General features: G+C 40.1%; 2 protein-coding genes across 8 annotated transcripts; both read right to left on the bottom strand.

Moving 5' to 3' along the window:
- Positions 1–669: 669 nt before the first annotated feature.
- Positions 670–10109, bottom strand: slain1a (SLAIN family member 1a). Of its 2 annotated transcripts, XM_088314769.1 has the most exons (9): positions 9478–10109; positions 6790–6929; positions 5462–5578; positions 4558–4659; positions 3532–3681; positions 3123–3458; positions 2534–2743; positions 1879–2212; positions 670–1272 (listed from the first exon to the last, which is right to left on the bottom strand). In XM_088314769.1, the coding sequence occupies exons 1-9, from the start codon at positions 10068–10070 to the stop codon at positions 1197–1199; spliced, it is 2058 nt and encodes a 685-aa protein (XP_088170895.1). In that variant the 5' UTR covers positions 10071–10109; the 3' UTR covers positions 670–1196. The 2 variants fall into 2 exon arrangements, with proteins under 2 accessions (XP_088170895.1, XP_088170896.1); XM_088314770.1 differs by lacking the exon at positions 2534–2743.
- A 2882-nt stretch (positions 10110–12991) lies between these two features.
- scel (sciellin) lies at positions 12992–21295 on the bottom strand. 6 transcript variants are annotated; one of them, XM_088315478.1, is made up of 19 exons: positions 21130–21295; positions 19254–19341; positions 19050–19112; positions 17903–17962; positions 17644–17676; positions 17522–17557; positions 17352–17390; positions 17192–17263; positions 17049–17102; positions 16053–16115; positions 15887–15940; positions 15743–15811; positions 15575–15661; positions 15237–15305; positions 15041–15163; positions 14883–14957; positions 14677–14785; positions 13411–13513; positions 12992–13331 (listed from the first exon to the last, which is right to left on the bottom strand). In XM_088315478.1, exons 2-19 carry the CDS (start codon positions 19322–19324, stop codon positions 13315–13317), a joined length of 1197 nt encoding a protein of 398 aa, XP_088171604.1. In that variant the 5' UTR covers positions 19325–19341; positions 21130–21295; the 3' UTR covers positions 12992–13314. The 6 variants fall into 6 exon arrangements, with proteins under 6 accessions (XP_088171604.1, XP_088171606.1, XP_088171605.1 ...); XM_088315480.1 differs by having other exon boundaries at positions 14883–14954; XM_088315479.1 differs by having other exon boundaries at positions 15887–15937.
- Between the last annotated feature and the right edge of the window lie 1695 nt (positions 21296–22990).

The following is a 22990-nucleotide window of genomic DNA, read 5'->3' as shown; positions in this document are numbered from 1 at the left end:
GTCCACAGGCTACTCATGTGGTTCTTTCAGGCACCAAATTGATGACCCCTGCGATAAGGAGTATATAAAATGTAAGGACGGCATTCATAAAATATTTTAATTGTACATTTTTCAATCTAATCATAGTCAAAAATGTAAGACATTATTAAGAAATCATTAATAAAATAAAAAAAGAAAGAAATGTCAACAAAATTCAAATAATAATGATCTAAACTATTATAGTTCCTTTAGTTAAATGGAAGAAACATAATATATTCAAAACATTTTATTTCACTTTAAAAATTCGCCGTCTTCTTAAACTCCTCATCATACACATGGTAAAACTCATCAGAGATGATAATGTGCAATATCAATGCAGCGGCCGGTTACACTGAGGAAAGTATCTTTAAAAACAAAACTCAATTAAAAAAAAAAAAAAAACACACCGAAAATCTACATCAAAAACTGTCATCATTCAAGCAACCCAAAACAAACAAATAAAAATGTTTAAAGTGTTATTCACATAATTTAGATAAAAGTGCTGGAAGATGAGGCCATTAAATACAAGTAATATGAATAAGATGAATGTGACACCACCTCCAAACAGGCACAGGATGTAGCCAAACATTTTTCATCATTTTTACACCACAGTGACAAAGGTTTGTGAGATATTTAAAAAACACATGTACAAAAGCGTGACTTTTTTATTTTTCAGCTTGCAGACAACCAATCAACACACACACTTACAGTAGTAAAGAGTTCACATTTAACAACTGGTTAGCGGAATATTGCAAGTGTCTAGAGCAGGGATGGAGAACCTTTTTTCTATCAGAGGCCTTTTTTAGTTTTTATAAAGTCCTTACTAAATCTATGAGAAAATATGATTGGACCTTCAAACAAATGTTCATTGTGATATATTACGGGATTTGTAGTTTTTTACTTCCTCATCACTTTCTCTGAGGTTTTCTTTGTTTTTGGTCTGGCTCAAATGCTCTGGTGGGCCATATCTGGCCCAGGGGCCGCAGGTTCTCCATCCCTGCTTTATTCATACAATCCAGCCTGCTGGATCCATTGACTTTATTCTTCAGAGAGGGAAAAAAACAGTCATTCTTTCTTAGTTGGCAGCTCAACAAATGCTGTTACGGTCAGTAATGCAGCGTGACCCTGTTTATTACAAGTAGTATTATTATCAATGTTTTTGCGATACCTGTGGAATGTTAATAGCAGCCATCTTTCCAGCTGGTATCCCTCAGGGTACTTAGGGAGGTTAAGCTCTTTGGGGGTGTCAGCAAACTGCAAAGGAGAGTAAGAAAAAGAATAATCAATGACTCATCTGCACTCATTCATTCATTTTAAATTTTTAAACCATAAAAAGGTGCAAGAACAATATCACAATATGCGTCAGTTCAAGCAGATATGAATGCAATGGCACAGTATTGATTTTCCAGATATGAAATATAACAATCATCAAAGAAACAATGACAAAAGCAAGAAATTAAAAAAAAAATAATGAAAGATGTGTTAAGAATAAAATGGAAAAAACAAAACAAAATCATACTTCAAATACTATTTTGAGATAAAAATGTTAACTCCTAGATTCATTTTGGAAAATAGCTTTCCTCTGATTGGTAGTTGCCAATATGTGGGCATCTTGTGGCCACCATTTCTGTAAACATTGTGTTGGCTCAGCTAAAATTCAGCAGGCCGTTGGTATAATTGTGGCCGGTCATGGTGCACACCCAGGTGGCCATGACACCACCACCTGGTCCCCTTGGAGGAAAATTTGTCCTCCTTGTTTTTTCTCCTCCATGGTGACAAATGGCGGCCGCCCATAGAGCACTCTGGCAAACAAATATATTTACTAAAAAAATGGGCATCTGAGTAGCTTGTGAATCTTACCTGCGCGTGGGTTGTATAATTTTGCTCGAACGTGGCGCTCCACCAAGGCCCACAAAGGAAGCGGGGCGAGGGAGCGAGCTGCGGGGGACACCGGACTGGGCGGCTGCAGCTGGGGTCTTTATGGGCTGCGGGACCAAGCTGGCGGTGGACTTGAGGGGCTGAGGCAGTGGCGTGCTGCCGGGGATAGAGTGCAGGCTGGTGGAGGAGGACAAGGCAGAGGGGCCCTGCAGGACTGTGGGGCTGACGTAGGCAGTGGCTTTGAGCGGTTGACGAGGGGTAGCGAGGAAATTGCCAACGCTCTGCACACGTTGACTCAACTGGCCCGGAGAAGGAACTGTGGCACACAAGGCAGCTGTTCTTGTAAAATCGAGGTGAAATATGCTAAAATGAAATATGCTTATTTAAGAAAATGAAATGCGATGCAAAATATGAAAGAACAAGATCGCCCGAACTAAGCGATATGTGTTAAGCAAAGCTAAAAGGGACGTTAAATTAAGATAAAATGTCTCTGAATAACGTATGGCAATAAAACAAAAGTTGAGGAAAATTAAGCCAAGCTAACATAAGATACACTAGAATAAGAACCATTAAACATGGATGTGGGTGGACATTGGACGTCACGTGATGACAGCAACGCACAAAGAGGAGGCCTTACTGGAGGACTGGAGACGTGCGAGGCTGCTTGACGAGTCAAAGCTGAGGCTGCTGCGCAGGGAGGACATGGTTGGTAGGGAGGAGGGGCCATGGGACGGGGGGTTGACGGGGGAAGCCAGGCATTGCATACTGGGAACGCTCGGGATACTGGGAACACTCGGCATGCTGGGGGCTCGCATCAGGTTGGGCATGCTTCTCCGCAGCCTAATGTCTATACAACCGTGGCAAAACAAAACAACATAACATAAGCTAAAGTGTGCTGGAATAACCTGAACTGTGCTATATGCTTAGATAAGTTAAAATAACATCACTAAATTCTCACAAAACAAATCTAAGATAGGATTAGACAAAACAACGGGTTAGATGTAATAAGTTCATCAAGGCTACAATACGTTACTTAAAAACAAATTTTAACAAAACAAACCAACCAGATAATTACGAGGTGTTTTTCAGTTTTGAAAAAAATATATATTCATGTCCACATTGATTTTTCTTTTTATAAACAGAATATTGTGATTTTTTTAATTTGAAAAAAAAAAACTTTTTTGAAAGCTTTGCTGTCAAAAGCAAAGGAATAAAGCAGAGGCTACCTGCACTGTTCCTGTACGAGGGTGGCGTTTCTCCGCTCAGGCCGGCGGCCCCCGTGTAGGGCGCCAGCCCCCCGAGCGAGAAGGTTGAGGTGGTGGAGCTGCGCCTGCAGTCTCTGAAGCTAGAGAAGGTATGAGAGTGGGTCAGGCCGCCCCGCTGCACTGAGCCCGTGCGGAAAAGTCGAGGCTGGGGAGGAGGGAGTTGGTCGTAACCCTCATCCTCGTCCTCCTCATCGTCCTCCTCCAGATCCACTTCGCTGCGACGCAACGAGTTCAAAGAGAAGCTGGAGCATCGACGACTGACCGTCGCTGAGGTAGACGCGTAGTCCTGACGCAGACCTACCACCAGGAATTTGGGATTTTAATTCAAGTAAAACCTCGGTTTGGTTTTCAGTGTGAACAGTGGACTCACTCTCCTCCTGAAGGCGGGCCATGACCTCCACGTCCGTCATGTCCTGCAGTTTGTACCCCATGGAGATGGAGTCGTCCTCCACCTCCGAAATCCCCGCCTCGCTATCCAGGGAAGACTGAGGGCTGATGGCTGCATGCCGCCGGCCAACATCTAAAATGCACCAGAGGTAGCACATTTGACTTTTGGAACCACTGGACCCGACACAGTGTCTACCATTTGTCATGTTATCAGAAATCACGCAACTAATCCATCCTGGGGTTGATTAACTTCACAAGCAATGATTTAAAGGGGATATATGAAGGACATTGACTTTGGAATCAATGTTATGTGAATGGTTGTGCCCTGCACATCATCAAGTGGGAAATTACAAAACGAACGGCACTACTTTTACGCAATAATAAGGCTAATTTACATACTGCTCACACAATCAGTTCCTGCATCCATGACTTGGAATCTCAAAGATCCGGAGACACTTTCCTGAAAAATTCTATAGTGATTTAAGTTATTTGTTCCCCCCCCAGGACAGACTACCCACCTCTGCCAAAAGTATGCACAATGATTTTGAATGGTCAAATTGTGTCCAATACCTCCACTGATTCAAACCAAGAGATGAAAAGATGTGAATATATTGCTGACTAGAAAATGGCATTTTGAGAGTAGTTAGTTGTTCACTGATTTATCCAAAACAGATTAACTCATTCACTACCAGCCAAGTAAAAAAAAAAAAAAATATATCTTTGACGTCTTTAGCCGTCAATGGCAGTTAATGAGTTAATAAAATTGAAGCTAATATCATTTTCATGGTCAAAAATACATAAAGACAATTTTTGATGATGATGATGATCCCTTTCAAGTATTGGAAAAAAACGGTTGTCACTTTTACGTTAAGCGGGCTAGTCGATATGTGTTGAATTCTACTAATAAAATTACTTTGAATAAAACTCAGCTTCTTTTGGAGTCATATAACCTCGAAAGTAACTAACTTACTTTTTCAAGATAATTCTGGCAAATATCTGAATGTCTTACTGTGCAGGGTGGCGTTAGACAGAAAGGTGGGGGCCCTGTCCAGGCTGAGGCTGGGCCTTAGCGGGAAGGCGGGGCCAGACGATGATGGCGATGGCGGCAGAGCTTGGAGAGGAAAAGGATAACAGAGATTTTAATCCCACTGAGGATAACATGCAAATCCAAAGTGCGCTGGCACGCCACTTTATACGTGTGCAGTACAACACGAAAATGTGGATTCAATTCTAACATTTTTATATTATTCATAATTGAACTTTTTCTGACCATCTAATCCGCTCACTGGAGAAAAAGTGCACTACTCTGCTGTGGCCAGTTGATGCGCTGTTGATTCACTCTCAAATAGGTTGCTGTTTTCAGAAATCAACAAGATGTCAGCTATTTGAAGTTAAGATACATGGGCAGAATTAGTCTGCCATTATGCATTACTTGTCGACTCAGTTAGCCTAGCAGATTAAAAAAATAAAAATACATTTCTTTATTTTTGACAAGCGACACTGATGTCATGTGGCGCCCTCCAAAGGGAGCATCCTAATTTCATAACCAATTGACTTTATGAGGCGTTCAAGGCACATTACGTGATTATATAGTGTTTGTGCCTGAAATAAAGGTATTGATAACCTTAAATCGTAAAGTTAAGAGGCCTTCAGAGCATGTGTCTGTTTGCATGTTACCCAAAGACTCTGGTAGCTAAACAGCTTTATTTATTTCTTATTTTTTTCTCAAACTGCTGAACCTTCCCTTTAGTACTGTAGTACTTCCGAAGGGAAGCATCCAGTTTTATAAGCAAGGTTAGCGTAGCGTAGGAGGCATTCAAAGCATGTCATGTGCTTACAAGTGTCTGCACAAACATGTATTTTTCTCGAGTCTTCTCAAGTTACTCGGTCTTAATATCGTGTATGTGCGTTACCTGTCGTCTCGGTTATTGCAGCAGGTTTGGAGTAAGGCAGGACGGGGCAGCTCAGCGTGGACAGACCGTCTATGCAGCTGTACGGTCGGGCTGGGGAGACTCCTCGCCACCGCTTGGCTGGACATACAAACACAGCAAAAGAGGGCGTCAGCAGTCACATGGCAGATTGATAAGACTGTCAGCAGTCAGCGCAAATATTAATCTTCCGCTATTGATGTTGTACATGCGTCGAGATAAGCATTAGATTTCAATAACAGATTGCTGGATTTTTTTTTTTTCTGGAGGGATATTACGATAAGCAGGGATTGCAAACGTATGTGGGTTCCATCCCATTCCCCAAAACGCAAGCAAGCCCACACAAATGTACATTTATGTATTACACACGCTGTTGCCATTTCATTAGCTTTATAAAGCATTATTGGTCATTTGGAATTTAATCCAAATCCAGAGGCTTTGCAGTGCCTCTCAGGACAGCGTCAAAAGTTTGGAATGAGATACAAAGAGACAAGCTGGAATTTGATAGTTAAGTCTTCACAATCATTTTTACTGCATATTGTGTGCCAGAATGTTTATTGATTCAACTGCTGAGCGGACCAGGCAGCCTTCATTGGTGTAAATGAAAATTGGGGCTAATACTGTGGGGTTTCTTTCTCCAAAAAGTGACAGGGGTCTTTATCTACTCTCCAGAGTAGCAGACATCTATCAAGATTAACGTGTTTATGAAGAGAGAGGCCTTCATTTTGAAGCACATTTTACATACAATCAGCTGAAAGAATGGCCGGAAGTGATTAATCACCAGCAGAGAGACTGGGCAAAATATTTTTGAGATAATAATACAATCAGAGTTTAGGTATGTATGAGGAGACATTTATTTATGGACTACTCATGTTGTCCTTCGGGGCAACCAACTCGTACCCACCGGCACCATTTTTTTTTTTTAAAAGACAACGCATGTTATCAACAGAGCAAAACTGCATCCATGTTTGCATCTTTTTTTTCTTCATTTGTTTTCGCTTTATGAATTACTGAAAATGAATTAAACTCTGGACTCATGGCACCACGGTACGGTATTTTCTTAAATAATGACCTGCTTTTTTTATTGATGTATCTATGAGGGTTGAAACGAGTCCTTGAGTACTTTGGGTACCTCAGGTTAAAAAAAAAAAAATGCGAGAGACATTTTTTTCTGTCTCGCGCAACAAGATATTCGTTGTTGCACGTGTATGATACGGAGCAACGTGTCGCAGCTTAGCCTCACATGTTCACAGCCACAGCTGTCCACATGTGGCCGTTAATCCGAGGGTTAGGGCGGTGCTCGCGCAGGTTACCTTGGTCCAATCTGTGGCACAGTGTCATCCTCGCCAGTTCCACTTCTGGTCCCGGGTGGTCCAGGACCTGCCTGCACCACTGGAGAGGGCTGAGGCCGCCGCCGCTGTCGCGCAGCTTGGCTTTGCTGCTCACGTAAAGCCTAAGACACACACACACACCCACACACACACAAGCAGCAGTTTTATTGCTGACACTGACAATGTCTCTTACTGTTGCTTGAAATGTCAACGCTTTTTACAGAGCAACCTTTTAAACAGCATATAAATGCGGGGAGCCTTTACGTTTACGGGGTCATCCTCCCTAGCGTCTTGTTAATGTCACTTTTAATTGATTGGCATGAGGTTCTATTCCTAAAATGGATTTACAAAATAAGACATCAGAATAATAAATAACACATCTTATTATCTTTACAAGGAAAATATATTGATGTTTAATATATGCAGCTGAAATAAAGTCTGAGAAAAGCTAAAATGCTCATAAAGTGTCTGACGTTTTTTTATTGAGAACCAAGTGTTGATTTGTCTTTTTTTTGCAAAATAGTGAATTTTTCATACGGTATATGATATAGTAAATTATTCAATTAAGGGTAATTGATTCGAGACCTCTGTTCATATGTAGCAATCTTTTTATTTTTAACGTATTTCCATATATGTCGGTGCCAAACCGGTTTTCATTCACTCAACTGAAAAAGCAACCAGGGTGCCAGGGGTAAAAACTGTATCTGCTTATATCGTTGTCATGGGCATTTATTTACTCAACTGCAATGTGTTAATTGGAGAGGGGCTGCTTCAAATAAGGGATTATTTAATAAAAAAGTAATACAAAAAAATACTCATTGTGGGTCTTTTTATTTTCAACTGCAGAAAGTACTGTATGTTTATTGGGGGAGGCCTTTATTTTTTTAATACATTGCTTAAAATAATCATGTATTTCTTCATATAATGGTAGGTTGCATTTATTTACTGAACGGTAAGGGTGAAAGCATTTGTTGGGTGAAGGCCTTCATTTAAGTGGATTTTTAAAACTGTGACAATTGCTATTTTATATTTTTTATGCCTTCCTGCCAGCAGCGTACACTAACTATTACATCAACCTGAGAAGCAAAAGTCTGTGTCCTATTTGTAAAAGTAGCGGAGTAAAACAAACGGTGTCTACATTTGGCCTATATATCGGTGGCATCAGGACGAAATCTCCTGTCACAGTTTGGTAAAATTCAAATTTTTTTCACAAATCGATACTCTTGGTCAATACACATATGTGGCGATTATTTATTTGTTATCGTTTTATTTTTTTTAATATTTTTTTTTTTACAAATTATCAATACCCTGATCTGACTATAACACCAATAGGCGGAGTTCAATGAGAGTGCATCTCAACTGACGACGACCCACTATAATAGCATCTAGGTCACAGTCAGACGCCTACACGAGGGCATCGCTTGTCTTCTAAATGGAGGATGGCGACAAGGGAAGCAGCTCAATGTTGCCTCCTGTCATGGCTGCATCCATCCGTGTGCTCCACTTTCCACATCATCACATCACACATGAGCAACAGTCTGCGTTGTCATCGCGGATACAAAAAAAAACGGCCTGCTTCCAAATCCATAAGATTGCTCGCATGCCTGCAAGTGCACACTGGAAAGGATCTCTTTAAGTATTAGGAGGAAAAAAAGTGCACTCAACGCCCTCTACACATTACATAACATCTCTCATTCTGGGCAGGGAATATGTTTATCAGCCGCACTTAAGTTTATCAGAGAGACTGTATATGCGCTTCATCAGGACAGCTGCTTTGGTTCGTAGCAGAGTTCAAATGGGCTGGCTCATTCTTGAATCCATGTGTAAATAACAACATCTATCAACTGCGATACCACATTTTAGAAATAATAGCATGTTTCCTCATATATTAACCCAAGTTCCTTATTTACTCAATGCTACCAAGTGCCCATGAGGGGTAAGGCATTTATTAAGGAGCATGCCTTTAACTGTACTCTTACAATAACATACAGTATTTTCTAAAATAGGTGCCAGAGATATTTATGATTAATTGACGGGGTTCATACACAACCAGGAATCTTTTTCAGGTAAGGCATTCATTAGGGGAGGGGGATGCCTTTAATAATATCTCTTTGGTTGGAAGCATTCAACTGCAGGGAATACAAGGCATTTACAATCAGCGGCCTTGTGCAAATAAATTTGGTATCATTCAATGCATCAGAACATAAAATATGTAGTTGGCTCATGAATTTACATATTTTTATGATTTTTTTGATGACTGAACAGGGACCACCTAGTTTTATTTATTGTGTTGCTTTGTTTAATAAATGTGCTATTCTGCAATGCCACAAAGTGTCATTTGAATCCCAATAAAAAATAATATCAATGTGTTTTGCACATTGTACAAATTCTACCTGGGCATGTAATCTTTGGAGCACAATTGTATTATAAGAAAAATAACATAATAGGGCAGCGTAACATAGTAGTGGTTTGAAGTTTGTAATCGCACATATTGATGAATATTTGATTAATATAGTGAAATTGGCCTCATTTGAGGCCTTTTGTTTGAATATGGGTAATGTTTAACGTCATCTTCAGGGGGAAAACATGGTTTCTGCGTTCTTCAAATCAAAAACATGAAAACACAAGGAGATATGATCATAACTAATAGTTAAATAAAACGCGTATTACCAGCTATCCGGTTCCGAGACCGTGAGGACGGTGTTAAGGTCCAATACATCAACCTCATCCAGAACCGTCGTGCCTCCATCCTCCTCCACGTCCTCCTCCTCCTCGGCAGTATCGGGAGACGACGAGCTGGGCTGAAAATAGGCAAAGAGCTCCCGGGGGGACTGGCTCTCACACTTAGCCGGGAAAGGCTCCCTGGCGACGGGCAGGCAAGCGGTCGGGGGCCCCGTCTGGAGATGGAGGTGGTTGTGGTGCGGATGGTGATGGCGGGAGGCGACCGGACAATTGTTCACCGCGTTAGCTCTGCTCCGCAGCTGCTCGTTTTGCTTCTCCAGTTTGCGGACGAGCTCCTGCAGCTTGAGCACCTCCAGTTCGGCGTTGGCCAGCTTATTGTTGCCGTTCACGTCCGCCATCACGGGGGGGCCCAGTAGCACCTCGGCGTCCATTTGCCGCTGCCGAGCACATGGAGAGACGGCCGCGTTCGCGTCAAGCTTTTCGACGCTGTAGCCCTTATGAGTCCCTCCTGGTTTAATTCGGATGGAGGCGGCCCACGTCCACGGTTTGAACACGCAACATGCACTCACATGCACACGCATTCACTCGCGTTCACACACACATGCGCGGAGGATGCTGATGCTGGCATGACTTACAAGCTGTCTCCTGGTTGGTCAGCAGCTTCCTGGAAGCCACATGGCCAGGAAGTGTTTTTCTCTTTTTTTTTTTTTTTGGTGTGCGCGTTTTCAATGAGTCTTAAACATTATATGATGTATCATATTGGACAAGGGGTCACCAACATGGTGTCCTCAGGCACCGAGTAGCTCTCAAGGAACACGAGAGGAGCCTCATAGTTTGTAAACGGTTTACAAACAGAAGTCAGGTATACGGCCCGCGGGCCGGATCAGGTCCACAAAGTGGTTTAATCTGGCCCGCGAGATTTGGTCGAGTAGAAAACAAGCAAGTAGATTTGGTAGAGTGGAAAAACGGCCCGACTAAACAAACAGCTTACCCACTTCGCCAAATGGCCAATGTTAGTTGAATATGAGTAATATATATGTGTACCATAATAAACACACTCTCACGCTCTAATTTAAACTTTACATTTTTATATACAATTTCAATTAAATGATTAAGACGTAAGCAAATGCGCTTTTATTGATATTTACAAACCATGCTCAGATGAGTATTGCATAATTGAACAAGGGACTGGCCTCAATTTCACTATTTAACACAAATTTAAGTCACGTTTGAAAAATCATCATGCTACATAAATGACCATGAATGTACAATGTAACACATTCTGCTACTGGTAACATAAATTCATATGACAAAGATAAACGTCCTATAACTTCATCAATTAGAGGCATATTGCAGCAGACAATGCATTCTTCGTTGAGCGAACTAGCTCTGAGGGCAAAGTTGTCACCTTCCGTGTTCGTGAACGTCACAAAAACAAGCTATTTCAATGCATATGAATTCATTTTGATCAGCGACATCAATGTGTGTGAGCTGGACCTCCCCTCATTATGGCAAATGAACCACTCTTCAATTTGTACCAAGCTAATAAGTGTGACGGTTGCTGTCGTGATCGAAAGTCGGGAACAACACTGGCGTTCGCATTAGCATTGAGCTTCATCACTTAGCGCAGGTAAAAGCCTTCGATCGCCGCAAAAAGATTCACACTGGGCGGGGGTAACAATGTAGGCCAGCAGCGGACATTCGGCTCCGTCTTATAGTGTTTTTTTTAAAATTAATTAGCTTTTCTTTTCTTATTTTTAGTTTATCTTAGTTTAGCACACAGCGATCCAACATTCGACGTGACGTAATTTCTTCTTCGTGAATTTTTCTTCTGTCCAAGGCACTTCCAGTACGTCATTACGTGCGTGCCACCTAGTGTTCAGACTGAGTTATCACAGTTGAATGAAACGTTCGCTTAACAAGATTTGAAGACGAACTTGTGTTGACAAAACTAAAATGGTAAATGGGAGGTATTTCGAAATGTTACTTAAAGCTTTCCTGGATTCAATTCAATTCTTAGCATTTCAACTTGTCCAACCACATATTTTGATTGGGACATTTCCCTGCCACTGGATATCTGAGCTTCATTGTATTTATTTATTTATTTATTTTTTAATTTGATTTTTAAATAGATTGCAAGATAGCAAATAATCTGCATATTTACATTTTGTGGGCGATTCCTTTTTTTTTCTAGATGATAAATTTACTGTTTCTGCCCACTTGGTAATTTTCCTCCATGTGGCCCCTAAGCTATAATGAGTTTGACACCGCAGATGTAAACATTGGCGGGGATTTAAAAGGGATCAAATGTTGCATATTGTCGTTTCCTGACTGATAAATCATTAATTGTCAGTGTCCTCACATTAATGTAATGAATATAATTAAATATTAATAATAACTTGACTTTTCATCATGATTGTTGCAGTGTCCATCCATCCATCCATCTCAGCTCTCTTCGGGCGGTAGGCGGGGTACACGCTGAACTGGTTGCCAGCCAATCGCAACAAAGACAAACAACCATCCGCTCTCACAATCAAACCTCGGGACAATTCAGTTCAATCAAACTACCGTGCATGTCTTTGGAATGTGGGAGGAACCCGGAGGACCTGGAGAAAACAGGCACGGGGAAAACTTGCCAACTCCACACACGGAGTCCGTGCACGGGCTCGAACTCTGCACTTCTCAACTGTGAGGCGGACGTGCTCACCAATAGGTCATCCTGCCAACCCTTATTTCGTGGTATGTTCATATTTTGAATTTACAGATGATCTCACCAATCAAATAATCACGTAAAAATAGATGTTTCACCGTCGAATACAATAACAATAACTATTGTGCAAGTGAGCTGCAGGTATTACTTTTTCCACTTGGGGTCGCCATCCTCACATTATGTCATTGGCTATTGTCACAACAGCGATACTATTTTCAGATATATCGGCCCCATCCCAATACTAACACTTGTACCCTTGTGCCCTTCAATTGGGCGTTCCCGTCGAGGCTGCGAGTGTGTAGGGTAGGGGTACTCAACCCTGTTCCTCGAGGACCGGTGTCCTACAGGTGTTTCATGTCTCCCTGCTGCAACACAGCTGATTCAAATGATCAGATAATCAGCAAGGTATGCAAAAGCGAGATAACAATCGTTCAGGTGTGTTGCATCAGGGAGAGGTGGAAAACGGGCAGGACATGACTCTCGAGGAACAGGATTGAAGACCTCTGGTGTACGGTGTCCCAAATTAATTCTCAGAAGTTCCCCGTCGCCCTGATCCTTTTGCTTTTAGGTCGCCTGTGTGTTTAGTGACTGGGTATCAGTAATTTGTGGCCATGGCAGCAAGGGTATGAATGTGCTCGTTTTATTTTTGGTACTGTTGTTGGGTCAAGCGATTGAAAGTGGACCGACAGCCCTGTCAAATCTTAACAATCCTTGTGGAGGCATTCATATATGTTTGGTGTGTATTTGTTTGTCGCTACGCAGGGTTGACTATACGAATAATGAGACAATACCTTGATTTCAATACAGTGACTGCTTTTATTGCACACAGGAATAAAAACCCCGGCCATTCACATCACAGTATTGTTATTACATTACAAACAAAGAGTCCCTTTAAAGCCTTCTGAGAATATTAGAGTGGATATAATGAACATATCTGTTGCAAGTGTCTGTTATAATATGTGACACGCAGGTCTGTCCATCTTTCATGATCATCCAAAACACCTGAATTAGTACAAATATAAATGCAACAGAACCCATATGACCCTCCTCACAATTTCTTTTTAAAATTTATTGAATCACTTGCTTTTCTTCACCATGGAAGTGGAGGTGCTAAGTCAGTGGCGCCATTTCTCTGCAGGATGAGATAATGATTTGATTTGTTGCTCATTCACCTTTTCCTCGTATTAAAAGCTTCAAGATGTGTTTCTTACCTCTGGTCACGTCAAAGCAATTCTCGCAGTGCACCATGTGGTTGTATACCCACATGCAATCGCCTGCTTTCAGGTGGCTCAGCGTGCCATTGCACACCTCACACTGCGTACAATGAAAGGACACTTATTAGGGCGGAACGTCATGTTGTCTATGTTTAAATTGAAACCTGTGAAAACTAACATGCATTATTACATTTTTTAAATTCCTTCTTCTTTGCTGGGTGTAATCTAATACTCTGGATAAAATCAGATTCACCAATTTAAATCTTAGTTTTCTGTGTTCTTAAATAAATAAAAACACATGTACATGAGATTGAAACATTTTGCATGAATAAATAAATATATACTGTATCATCAAAAATGTAAAAATATGTTTTATTTTTATTTCTCTCTATCTCAATTAATTTTGCATTATTGTCATTGCACCTCAAGGTAGAACAAAATTGAATAGCAGCGCCAATGTGTGGGAAAAAAAACATTTCCAATATAAAAAATATTAAGCATTAGGTCAACCAATGATCAATCCGTCTTCTGAAACAGCTCATCGCACATGCAAGTGCAAATTGTTGTGATGTGAAGTATTTTTGACCAAAGGGAAGGAAAGAAGACTGCACTGTATGTCCAATTTGCATGTACTGTTTTCCCTAAGGAGAATGTTGCATGGTCACATTTGTATTTTTTTTTAAATATTTCTTTTTCTGCTAATGCAGCGCTGTTTTTTTCCCCCTTTTTGTATCTCAATGAGTGGGTTTGTCAACAAACTACAGTGCAAACAGAAAAAGTAAAACGTGAATCTTATCCAATCTCTTGCAGTCAATCTTCCACATGGACAAAAGTGTAATATTCAAATTAGATTGCTGCATTAGTTATGAAAAATTAAGCGCAAAATTTACATCAGAACATCCCTGCAGAGTTAACGGTTTTATTGACAACAATGACATAAAAATGTGTTATTCTGATGGCACTGACATGTTCAATAACAAATATTTACTTTTGAGAGATATACTAAGGATGAAAATGGCTTATGTAGGGGAACTATGATGTTTGGTTATTTGTACGAATTGTTTTAAGAAATGCTCTTAACGTTTTGCAAATTTCAATTCTGATCTGAGAAATATACCAAAGCGACAGATAAAAACTCTAAAAGGTGGGGCTTAGCATGTTGAGGGTTGTAGGAGAACAAATAATTTCCACGTGAAGTGGTGTGTGAGTCTACAGTAACAATAGTATGTGTGGAAAAATGTGAAGCTTCGAGGCGGTGATTACCTTGAAGCAGAAAGAATGGCAGTTGATCTTCATGTCATCCAGGATCATTTTGGCCTCGCCATTGAAGGGCTTATGGCAGTAGGTGCAAAGGTCTCGCTCCATAGTTGTCCTACGTTTACGACATTGTAATATACAGTAAGTACTAGTGAAGTTCATTTTGACGTATGAAAAGCATTGCAATCTCATCCACTTTTCACTTTTCTAACCTATCAGAACTGTTGTAGACGGTCTTGACGGATGTCATGGGACTCGACAGCATGTTGTCAGACCTGCTGGTGCTGCTGTAAGAATAGCAGAATTATTATAATTGCTCGTCTTTTCAAATGGAAAGGTTAGCATTCATGTTCATCTGTCATGCAAGTACCTCCTGTAGGTAGTGGAGCTGTATTCAGTGGGGCCGCTGATACTGTTGTATTCATAGGTGGGCTTGGATGTGGAGGAGGAGGAGGAGTAGTAGTAGCTGCCGCTTTTGCTGCCGTAGTCGTCACTGTGGTGGGCAGAAACACAAAATAAAAGTGAACAAATATAAAGCGTGATTGTGTGTGCGTGGGTGCGTGTACCTGGGCAGGTTGCTGCTGATAGAGTAAGAGGTAACACGGGCACTGGGAATTTCATCAGTGTATGAGCGGCTGCGTGTCAAAGAGGAAAATATGGGAAAGTCATTTATTGTTTAAAACAAGTCGACGGAATTTGAATGAGATGTATAGAACATCAGCACTCATGTGTGTATACCTAGAATATGAATGTTTAGTAGCTTTGATGTGACATATCAAATGTGGCTAAAAGTCATCAAAAAATATTATTATATTAAATAATACAACACAAAAATATCAAGCGTCTAGTGTTTTTTATTTTTTTATTTACCAAGCGTCTAGTGTTTTTTTAATTTTTTATTTACCTGGTGGAGCGCAGGGTGGATGATGAAGAAAGTGGCGCTACGCTGCTCTCCACTGTCACTATCTCTCTCTTTGTCACACTCGAGGTGCTGGAATAAAAACCAGAGAACGTTGCGAAGCCATCGATTATGGGATGCGGGCTTATCTGTCAAGCATGGATGTCGCCTCACCTGTAAGATGAAGACTGAGCGGAGGAGATGCTCTTTGGCAGCAGGGTGTCATACAAGTCATCTTCAGCCCTGACAACACATGTACATGACTCACAAAAACAGTACAGTTTAATATTCATTCCATTGGTTGAACACAAGACTTACCCATTAATGCTTCTTGTCACAGTCATCCTCTCGCTGCTGGAGAGACTTGTTCTGCTGTCGGGGAAAAAAAGGACATTTTTACGCCATTTGTCACAACTTGTAACAAATAAAACCCCTAAAACTAAATAGCCATTTCTTAAATGTGACTAATGGATGAATGTCTCACCTGTCTCCAGTTTCATCTTTGATAGCATTGGGGATGAGCGTATCATACAGTTTGTCCTCAGCACTGAGGACAAACAGAAAACAACAACAAAATCTTTGTCATTTGCTGGACGGCGTTACAATTGTTAGATATGTTGTTTTGACCTCTCTCTCTCTCTCTAGTAGGTGACGTGGGGTTGCCAAACCAATGAGGGCAAATTATTTGATGGGGTTGCTTTTTCAAAGTGCCATTTGGTTAAAGGTGGAAAAGTATTTAGTTACTTTTGTGACCTCATTAAACCACCACAACCACGAGTACTACAAAGGCGCCTTGGGGTTGCTATACCAACAAGGGGGTTGCGTTAAAACTGACGTTGAGTTAAACTTGTATTTAGTTCAGTCACTTTTGTTATGTTTTATTTGGAATGTTTTTGATCGCACACTGTTCAGAATTCTTACCACCTTGATTAAGGCCCCGGTTTGAATATAAGAAAAACAGACCCAAAGCCTGACGCTGCCACCAGCATGCTTTACCGTTGGTTTGGTGTTCTTTTGGTGATGTGCAATGTTGTGTTTGGCCGAATAACCCTTTTGTAACTATGATTTCATCTGACAAAATCACCCAAACACATTGGAGAAAATCTGCTACGAGTGTGTTATTATTATTAAATTGTTTCTATAGTTACTAGAGATAAATTAATAAAAAAATGAATGAATACAATTTAATGACCAATTTTAGGGAGGAAAAGGCAAAACTAAGGCAAGAAATTTTGCAGGACTATTGAAAATGTTATTGCTCAGTGAGCTGACTGAAAGAAGATTTTTATGCCTGTGCACTGTAAACAGTTGCACTGTGGAACATAATACTTTGTATTTCCATTTTCTTACTATGGGAAAAACAGTTTCCAAATCGTTTCCATACCAAAAACGTTGTTAAAACAATTATTTAAAAAAATATATATATTTTTGATTTTTTATACACAACAAACATATTTGTCAACCTTTCAATAGCTTTTACCCTTTGCTGAATGATTGCACCCGCTCGCTGAATGTTGCAGTCTTGGGACTTTTTCTGCAAATTAAAAACAACAGGAAAAAAAAAAAAACATTGCCGTAATCTAACTCATGACAATGCCGTAACATGAAGGGGCCATTCTTTACCGAAGACTCTGGCTGGTGGTGAACGTGGTTTCGGAGATGGTTTTGCCATCCTTGCTCAATGTGGTGGTGGTGCTGAAGACGGAAAACCAAGTTTCAAAAAGACATTTTTGAGTGTGATTTTTAGATGGCGTTGATGCTTAAATGAGTACTGCTGTTGCACCTTGAATTCGGATCATCGGTTCTCCGGTAGGAGGGCGAGCTGGAGGAGACATGTTCACATTTGTAATTTTCATAAGGGGGCTGGCAACAAATGCTCAATATTTCAATATTTGCAGCTGCTTCACTTCTTTTAAAGAAAACTTGCTTGATTTATTTTTTAGGAAAATCTACCTCTGAGTGTAGGAGACTCGGGACTTGGTGTAGGAGCTGCGTGACACAAAGTAGAAAGGCAATAGTTAAAAGGCCTTGCGGTGCTTTTCGAGAACATTTTTTTGAATAAATTTGACACAAACCTTGTTGGCAGCTCGTCCTGACTCCCGCTGAATCTACGACAGCAAAAATGACAATCCGTGGTTCATATCAACGTCCTTACGCTACAATTTCATTTTGTTAGTTTGGCTAATTTAATTCTGTTTTATTTAGTGTTTCCTGCTCTCAGTGTTAGACCAATCCCATTTCCTTTCTCTGTGTTCCTCGCATGTTGATTAAATGGCAACAAAATCCCTGCAAACGCCGGAAAATGCTCAATTATGACCAGGACCAGACTTTTACCTCTTGCTGAGAGCCTGTACAGATGTTGACCTGCTCATTTGTTTATTTTCCGACACAGGGCTGTAAGCAACATGCAAAACAGATAATTTAGTAGGAAATTGAATAAAAAATGTGAGTAATTCAAATTATTAAGACCAACACAAAAAAAAAAAGGGGGGAACTCATAAAAGTGAGTCATGACACAACATATGATGATATTATTGTTGTTATTACACGTTTTACACTTGAAGTGTTTTTGTCCATCACATCCATCCGTTATCGGAGCCGCATAACCTCTCAAGGGTTGTGGGTGTGCTGGAGGCTATCTTAGTTTTCGACATGGCACACCCGTAATTGGTTGTCCGTTATTCACAGGGAACACACAGACAAACATTCACACTCACAATCACACCTACGGACAATTTAGAGTGCTCAATATACCGACCATGAGTGTTTTTGGAATGTGGGAGGAAACCAGATAAAACTACTCAGATAAAACTACTCTGATAAAACGGGCAGAAAAGGCCAACTCAACACAGGAAGGTCCGGGCCAAATTCAAACCCACAACCAAAGGGGGCCATGCTAACAGGTTGACCACCGCGCTCCAACTTTTTTATTGCCATAAAAATACCTCAAAAGTCAAACAAAATAAGTGTCATCCTGCTCGTGGTCAACAAAAGTCGAGAAGGTTCACCTTGGCCAGCATCGGCAGTAAATGTTTAAAGGGGAAGTCAACCCAAAAATGGTCTATTCTACAATATGTTCAAGGCAGCCCCGTTAGTTTAAACATGGCATTCTGATTAATAATGCATTCGTGGAATATGAGTTTAGTGGCAACATCTTTTTGTCCAATTTATTTATTTATGCAGTCAATAAACGTTTGTGATGGCAACAGTAATTCATGTCACATTATTTCCTGTGTTACTGGGATTAGAACAGCTTGGAAGTCAACCAAATGCACAGAACAGACTGAGTTCAATTTTGGATGTTCCGCTGAAATAAAAAAAAAGTCAAGCTCTATTCCAGCCCTAATTGTGCATATATTCACACTGGGCTGTTTTTGAGCAACAGTAGCGGCACCCAGCTTGTCTTGGCTGTACAATGAAAAGTATGTATTTACAAATTCTGAGGGTTTTATTTTTCCGCAGAGAAAAAGTAACATTTTACCTGTTTAAACTATCGGTGGATCTGTAGTGGCTGAGAACAGATGAAGCAAAGTTCGGATCTCGGCTGTAGAAGAAGAAGAATAGGAAACAAATTAAGGTAAACGTAGCTCATGAAATCACATCAGTCTGCTTCCTTTGAATGCGCCTTTCTTTTTCACTCCCCACCTGTTTGTGTTATGTAATGTAACAGTATAATTGTACTTACTCAACAGCTTCGTACTCATCATCGTCTTTTCTGATCCAGCTGTCGTCTTTCAGCAGAGAGGAAGAAGACATGGTGCTGACACTCTTGGCTTTAAAAAAGATAATAATGCTCACGTTTTATATGACAACCTCAAAATGGTATTGAACAAGAATTATTATATTTATGATATAATGACATTGTAGAGTACAATTTCACGGTATCCCGTGTTCTAATATTTTTGTTAGTTTTGTTCCATGCATGTCAAAATATAGACAAAGGTCTGAGTATGCAAAAATGTAATTCCAATGGTGAATAATTTAATCTAATAACAATGTTATTTCGACCCTCACACTCACATTCCAATAATTATTTTCTATATTTCATATATTAACATTCCTACAAATACAATTAAAGTGTATGAAATGTACACATAAAGTAGTTTTCAAACTTTAAATTACACAATTTCACAAATCCTACATCACTATACATTAACTATATTATACAATACAATTAATTAATAATATATATTTTTAAATAAAGACTTTATAATCAAGTCAATTGTTCTTGAACCATTCCAATTACTGTTTGAATGATTAGATATTATGCAAAATTGTACATATTAGCATACTTTAAATACAAACATTTATGACCATACATTATTGTCATTGTCACAAAATTCTCTATTAATAATAATAAAAATAATCATACTATTTTAACACGGATATGAATACTCACATTTGATAGCTCAAGTTATTTTCAGCTGTATATGTTGAAAAAAGGACGTTTAAAAACCTGACACATGCACTACCGCATTACGGCCACTAGATGTCACTGTGGGATGAGCTGCTCAATGGCTCTCCTACTTCACGGTATAATGCCTCGCCTGGTATCAACTGAGATGTGTGTTGAAAAGAAAGGGCTTCCTCTTTAAAACTGGTTAATCTGGATCCCAGCCACACACGAACACGTTCCATCCAACACACACCCTCGCTAGATACATAGAAATACATAGTAGAACATAGGAGCGACATGAGTCATTTGTGACACTTTCCTGACCGCTTTCTGCATATTTTTAAGGCTGCGTGCCAAAGTTAAGTTTTTCTACACTAATGGAATGGGTTGAGCTCCAGTGCATCCATCACAAAACTAAATAAAACTCATTTTGAGTTTTTACATCTGAATGTACTGAAAATTCAAAAGTGCTAATAACAGTATTTGAAATTAGATTCCATTTGTGAATATTTTACATGATCAAGACGCGAGCATTTGCATATTTTGTTTCAGGGGTGTGCAACCTGCGGCTTGTGGTGTATCTGCAAATGTTAGCAACATCTTGAATGAGGCTACACTGAAAAGGGGGTTTTGGTGCGCTCAGTTAAATTTGTGAAGTGATTGCACAAATCAAAATTATCTGTATTGAGATCATTTTTTTTAAATAGATTAAATGTGTCGAGATCCAGATGATTTTGTTTCGTGCAACCACCTGACGAAATATAATTGGGTAATTTCAACACGCCATTTTTTCAGTGTACTTTTTTAATAAATTGTATTATATAGTATCTCATAAAAAATCATGAATTTAGTATAGCTCTCGGTTGCTTCCTGCTCATGTTAAAGCTTCTCATTGACTCTAATGAATTGGCAGGCATCTTAATAGCACAGACGCTCTATGCAATGTGTGCTAATGACTAACACAAGCAAATCAATGAGGCACGGATTTCATTACTCAATATTTGTTCTCAATTACTGCATTATAATCACGCAAGCCAGTTAAGGTAGTTCGACTTAATATTGTTGTGTTTCACTAATCAAGTGTGGAGTCTGTTGACATAAAACACTAAGTCAATATTTGATATTTTTGGAGTGCATAGTACTCAAAGTAAAGGAAATGGCATACCTCTGTGGAACACTGTGAATTCCAAGTAGGGCGGAAACGAAATGGAGCTCTAAATCCTGCCTAAACACCTGTATATTTCACTGCAGTGTGCAATTACACCCTCGTCAAAGCACTTTTAACCTGTGGGGCGGGGAGTGCAAGGTCACCCTGGAGCAGGCGGGGCCATACTAAAGAAGAAAAGTGAGTGTGCTGTAAGCTTGCAGTCAGCATGGAGCAAGTTTAGCGGCCGTGCCCGCTGAGACGCGGGTGGAATTAAGGTGGAGCGCTTTGAAGGACCTGCATGTCAACTTTGGCGTCAGAAAGGCTCCCACTGGGTGTGGGACTGCATGTCAACACGTCACTAAAAATGTGTAAAATGCAGATATATCTTTTCAAATCAAATTGTTTTCTTATAAGATTTACTCTGCATAACATGACTGTTCCTTTAATAAATCTCACGGGGACTTTGCACTTTACAACAGTGGCAGCTCACAAGGCAAGTCCAGTGAATCTTCTCTGAGCAACGTCAATGTGTACACTGCAGGCCACAATATTGGGTTCACGTGCACTAAATCAATGATTCCCCAACACTGTGCCGGGGCACATTAGTGCTTTCGGAGAGCTCATCAGGTGTGGGAAATTTTACTTAGTTGGACAGAAATAAATATATTCTTTACTACAAATGCCAGACTTACAGGGACAGGCACAATCTGCACAAAATGTTTTCTAATATAAAACATGTGCCTTGGTTCAATAAAGGTTAGGAAACACTGATCTAACCCCGCCCCTCAAAAAAAGAAACGTTTTACTTTGTAATTTTGTCATAAATGGACATCTAAAGTGTCATTCACAAAGAATATTTACTGTAGAATCTCCAATTCAAATGTGAAAATCACTTGCCGGCTCACCTGTTTTCTGAGTTTGGTCATGTGACGATTACAAGCAGAGCCATGACTGCCCGTTACCTGAACACTGGTGAGGTCATTTGCAGTCGACAGCCTGTGGCAAAATGGCCGCCTGCTTAGCTGGATAAACACAAGTGGACATTAATCAGAATACCGTATTTAGACTAGTGGGCCGCTTAGAACATATTATTGTCAAGAAAATGTTTGACTTGACTTCCTCTTTAAAGAAGAAGAGGAATACACACTGGACGAATAGCTAGCAGCCCGACTCCAGCTCACATTGCAATGAGAGTTAATGATGTTGAATAGTGAATTTTCAAAATTGTTTAACCAATTAATAAAGGTTCTATGATAGAGGTAGTTCACCCATGGTCATAATTATTGTCTTACGATTAATGTTTGCTTTGCCAGATTGCATGGGTGTACCAAATGAAATAAATATGTGAAATGTGCTATATAAATAAAGTTGAATTGTATTGTATGGTAGACTGCCTACCTAAGATAGACTTCCGCGCACCCGCGTCCCTCGTGACGACAACTGGCTCAGATAAATGATGTTTATTACCGAAGTTGGGTAATAGTGGCTTACATATTTATGCCAAAATAAATATCAAGGTTAGACACGATTAGATAATCAAAGGTTTACTGGCACTGGAGCAGACTCCAGATTCAGAGTCGAACCTTTGGATGAAACTTGGAGGGGAATAAAAAAATCGAATATATCTGTTGTGCCACCTTAAGGCTTGAAAAATGTCCTAATTTTTTAATCTTGAAGTTTTACAACGGGAACACCACCAACATGTTACTGTCCAAGTTTGTGATCTAGAGCGTCTTTTGCTGCTAAAGAGCTGCCACTGCTTGAAAGATCAAAAGTACGAACGGCTCATAGCATGCTAGGGTGTGACAACGTGACGCTGATAGGCAAGCCTCGGTTGCGATGACAGGAATGCAGACTGCCCAGCAATGAGCTTGCTATT

This window comes from Idiotropiscis lumnitzeri, chromosome 14 (assembly GCF_059441095.1).
Source record: "Idiotropiscis lumnitzeri isolate Australia: NSW breed Sydney's pygmy pipehorse chromosome 14, RoL_Ilum_1.0, whole genome shotgun sequence".
Taxonomy (NCBI): Eukaryota; Metazoa; Chordata; class Actinopteri; order Syngnathiformes; family Syngnathidae; genus Idiotropiscis; species Idiotropiscis lumnitzeri.
The sequence above is the reverse complement of the archived record's forward strand: the minus strand, read 5'-3'. Positions and strand labels throughout refer to the sequence as shown.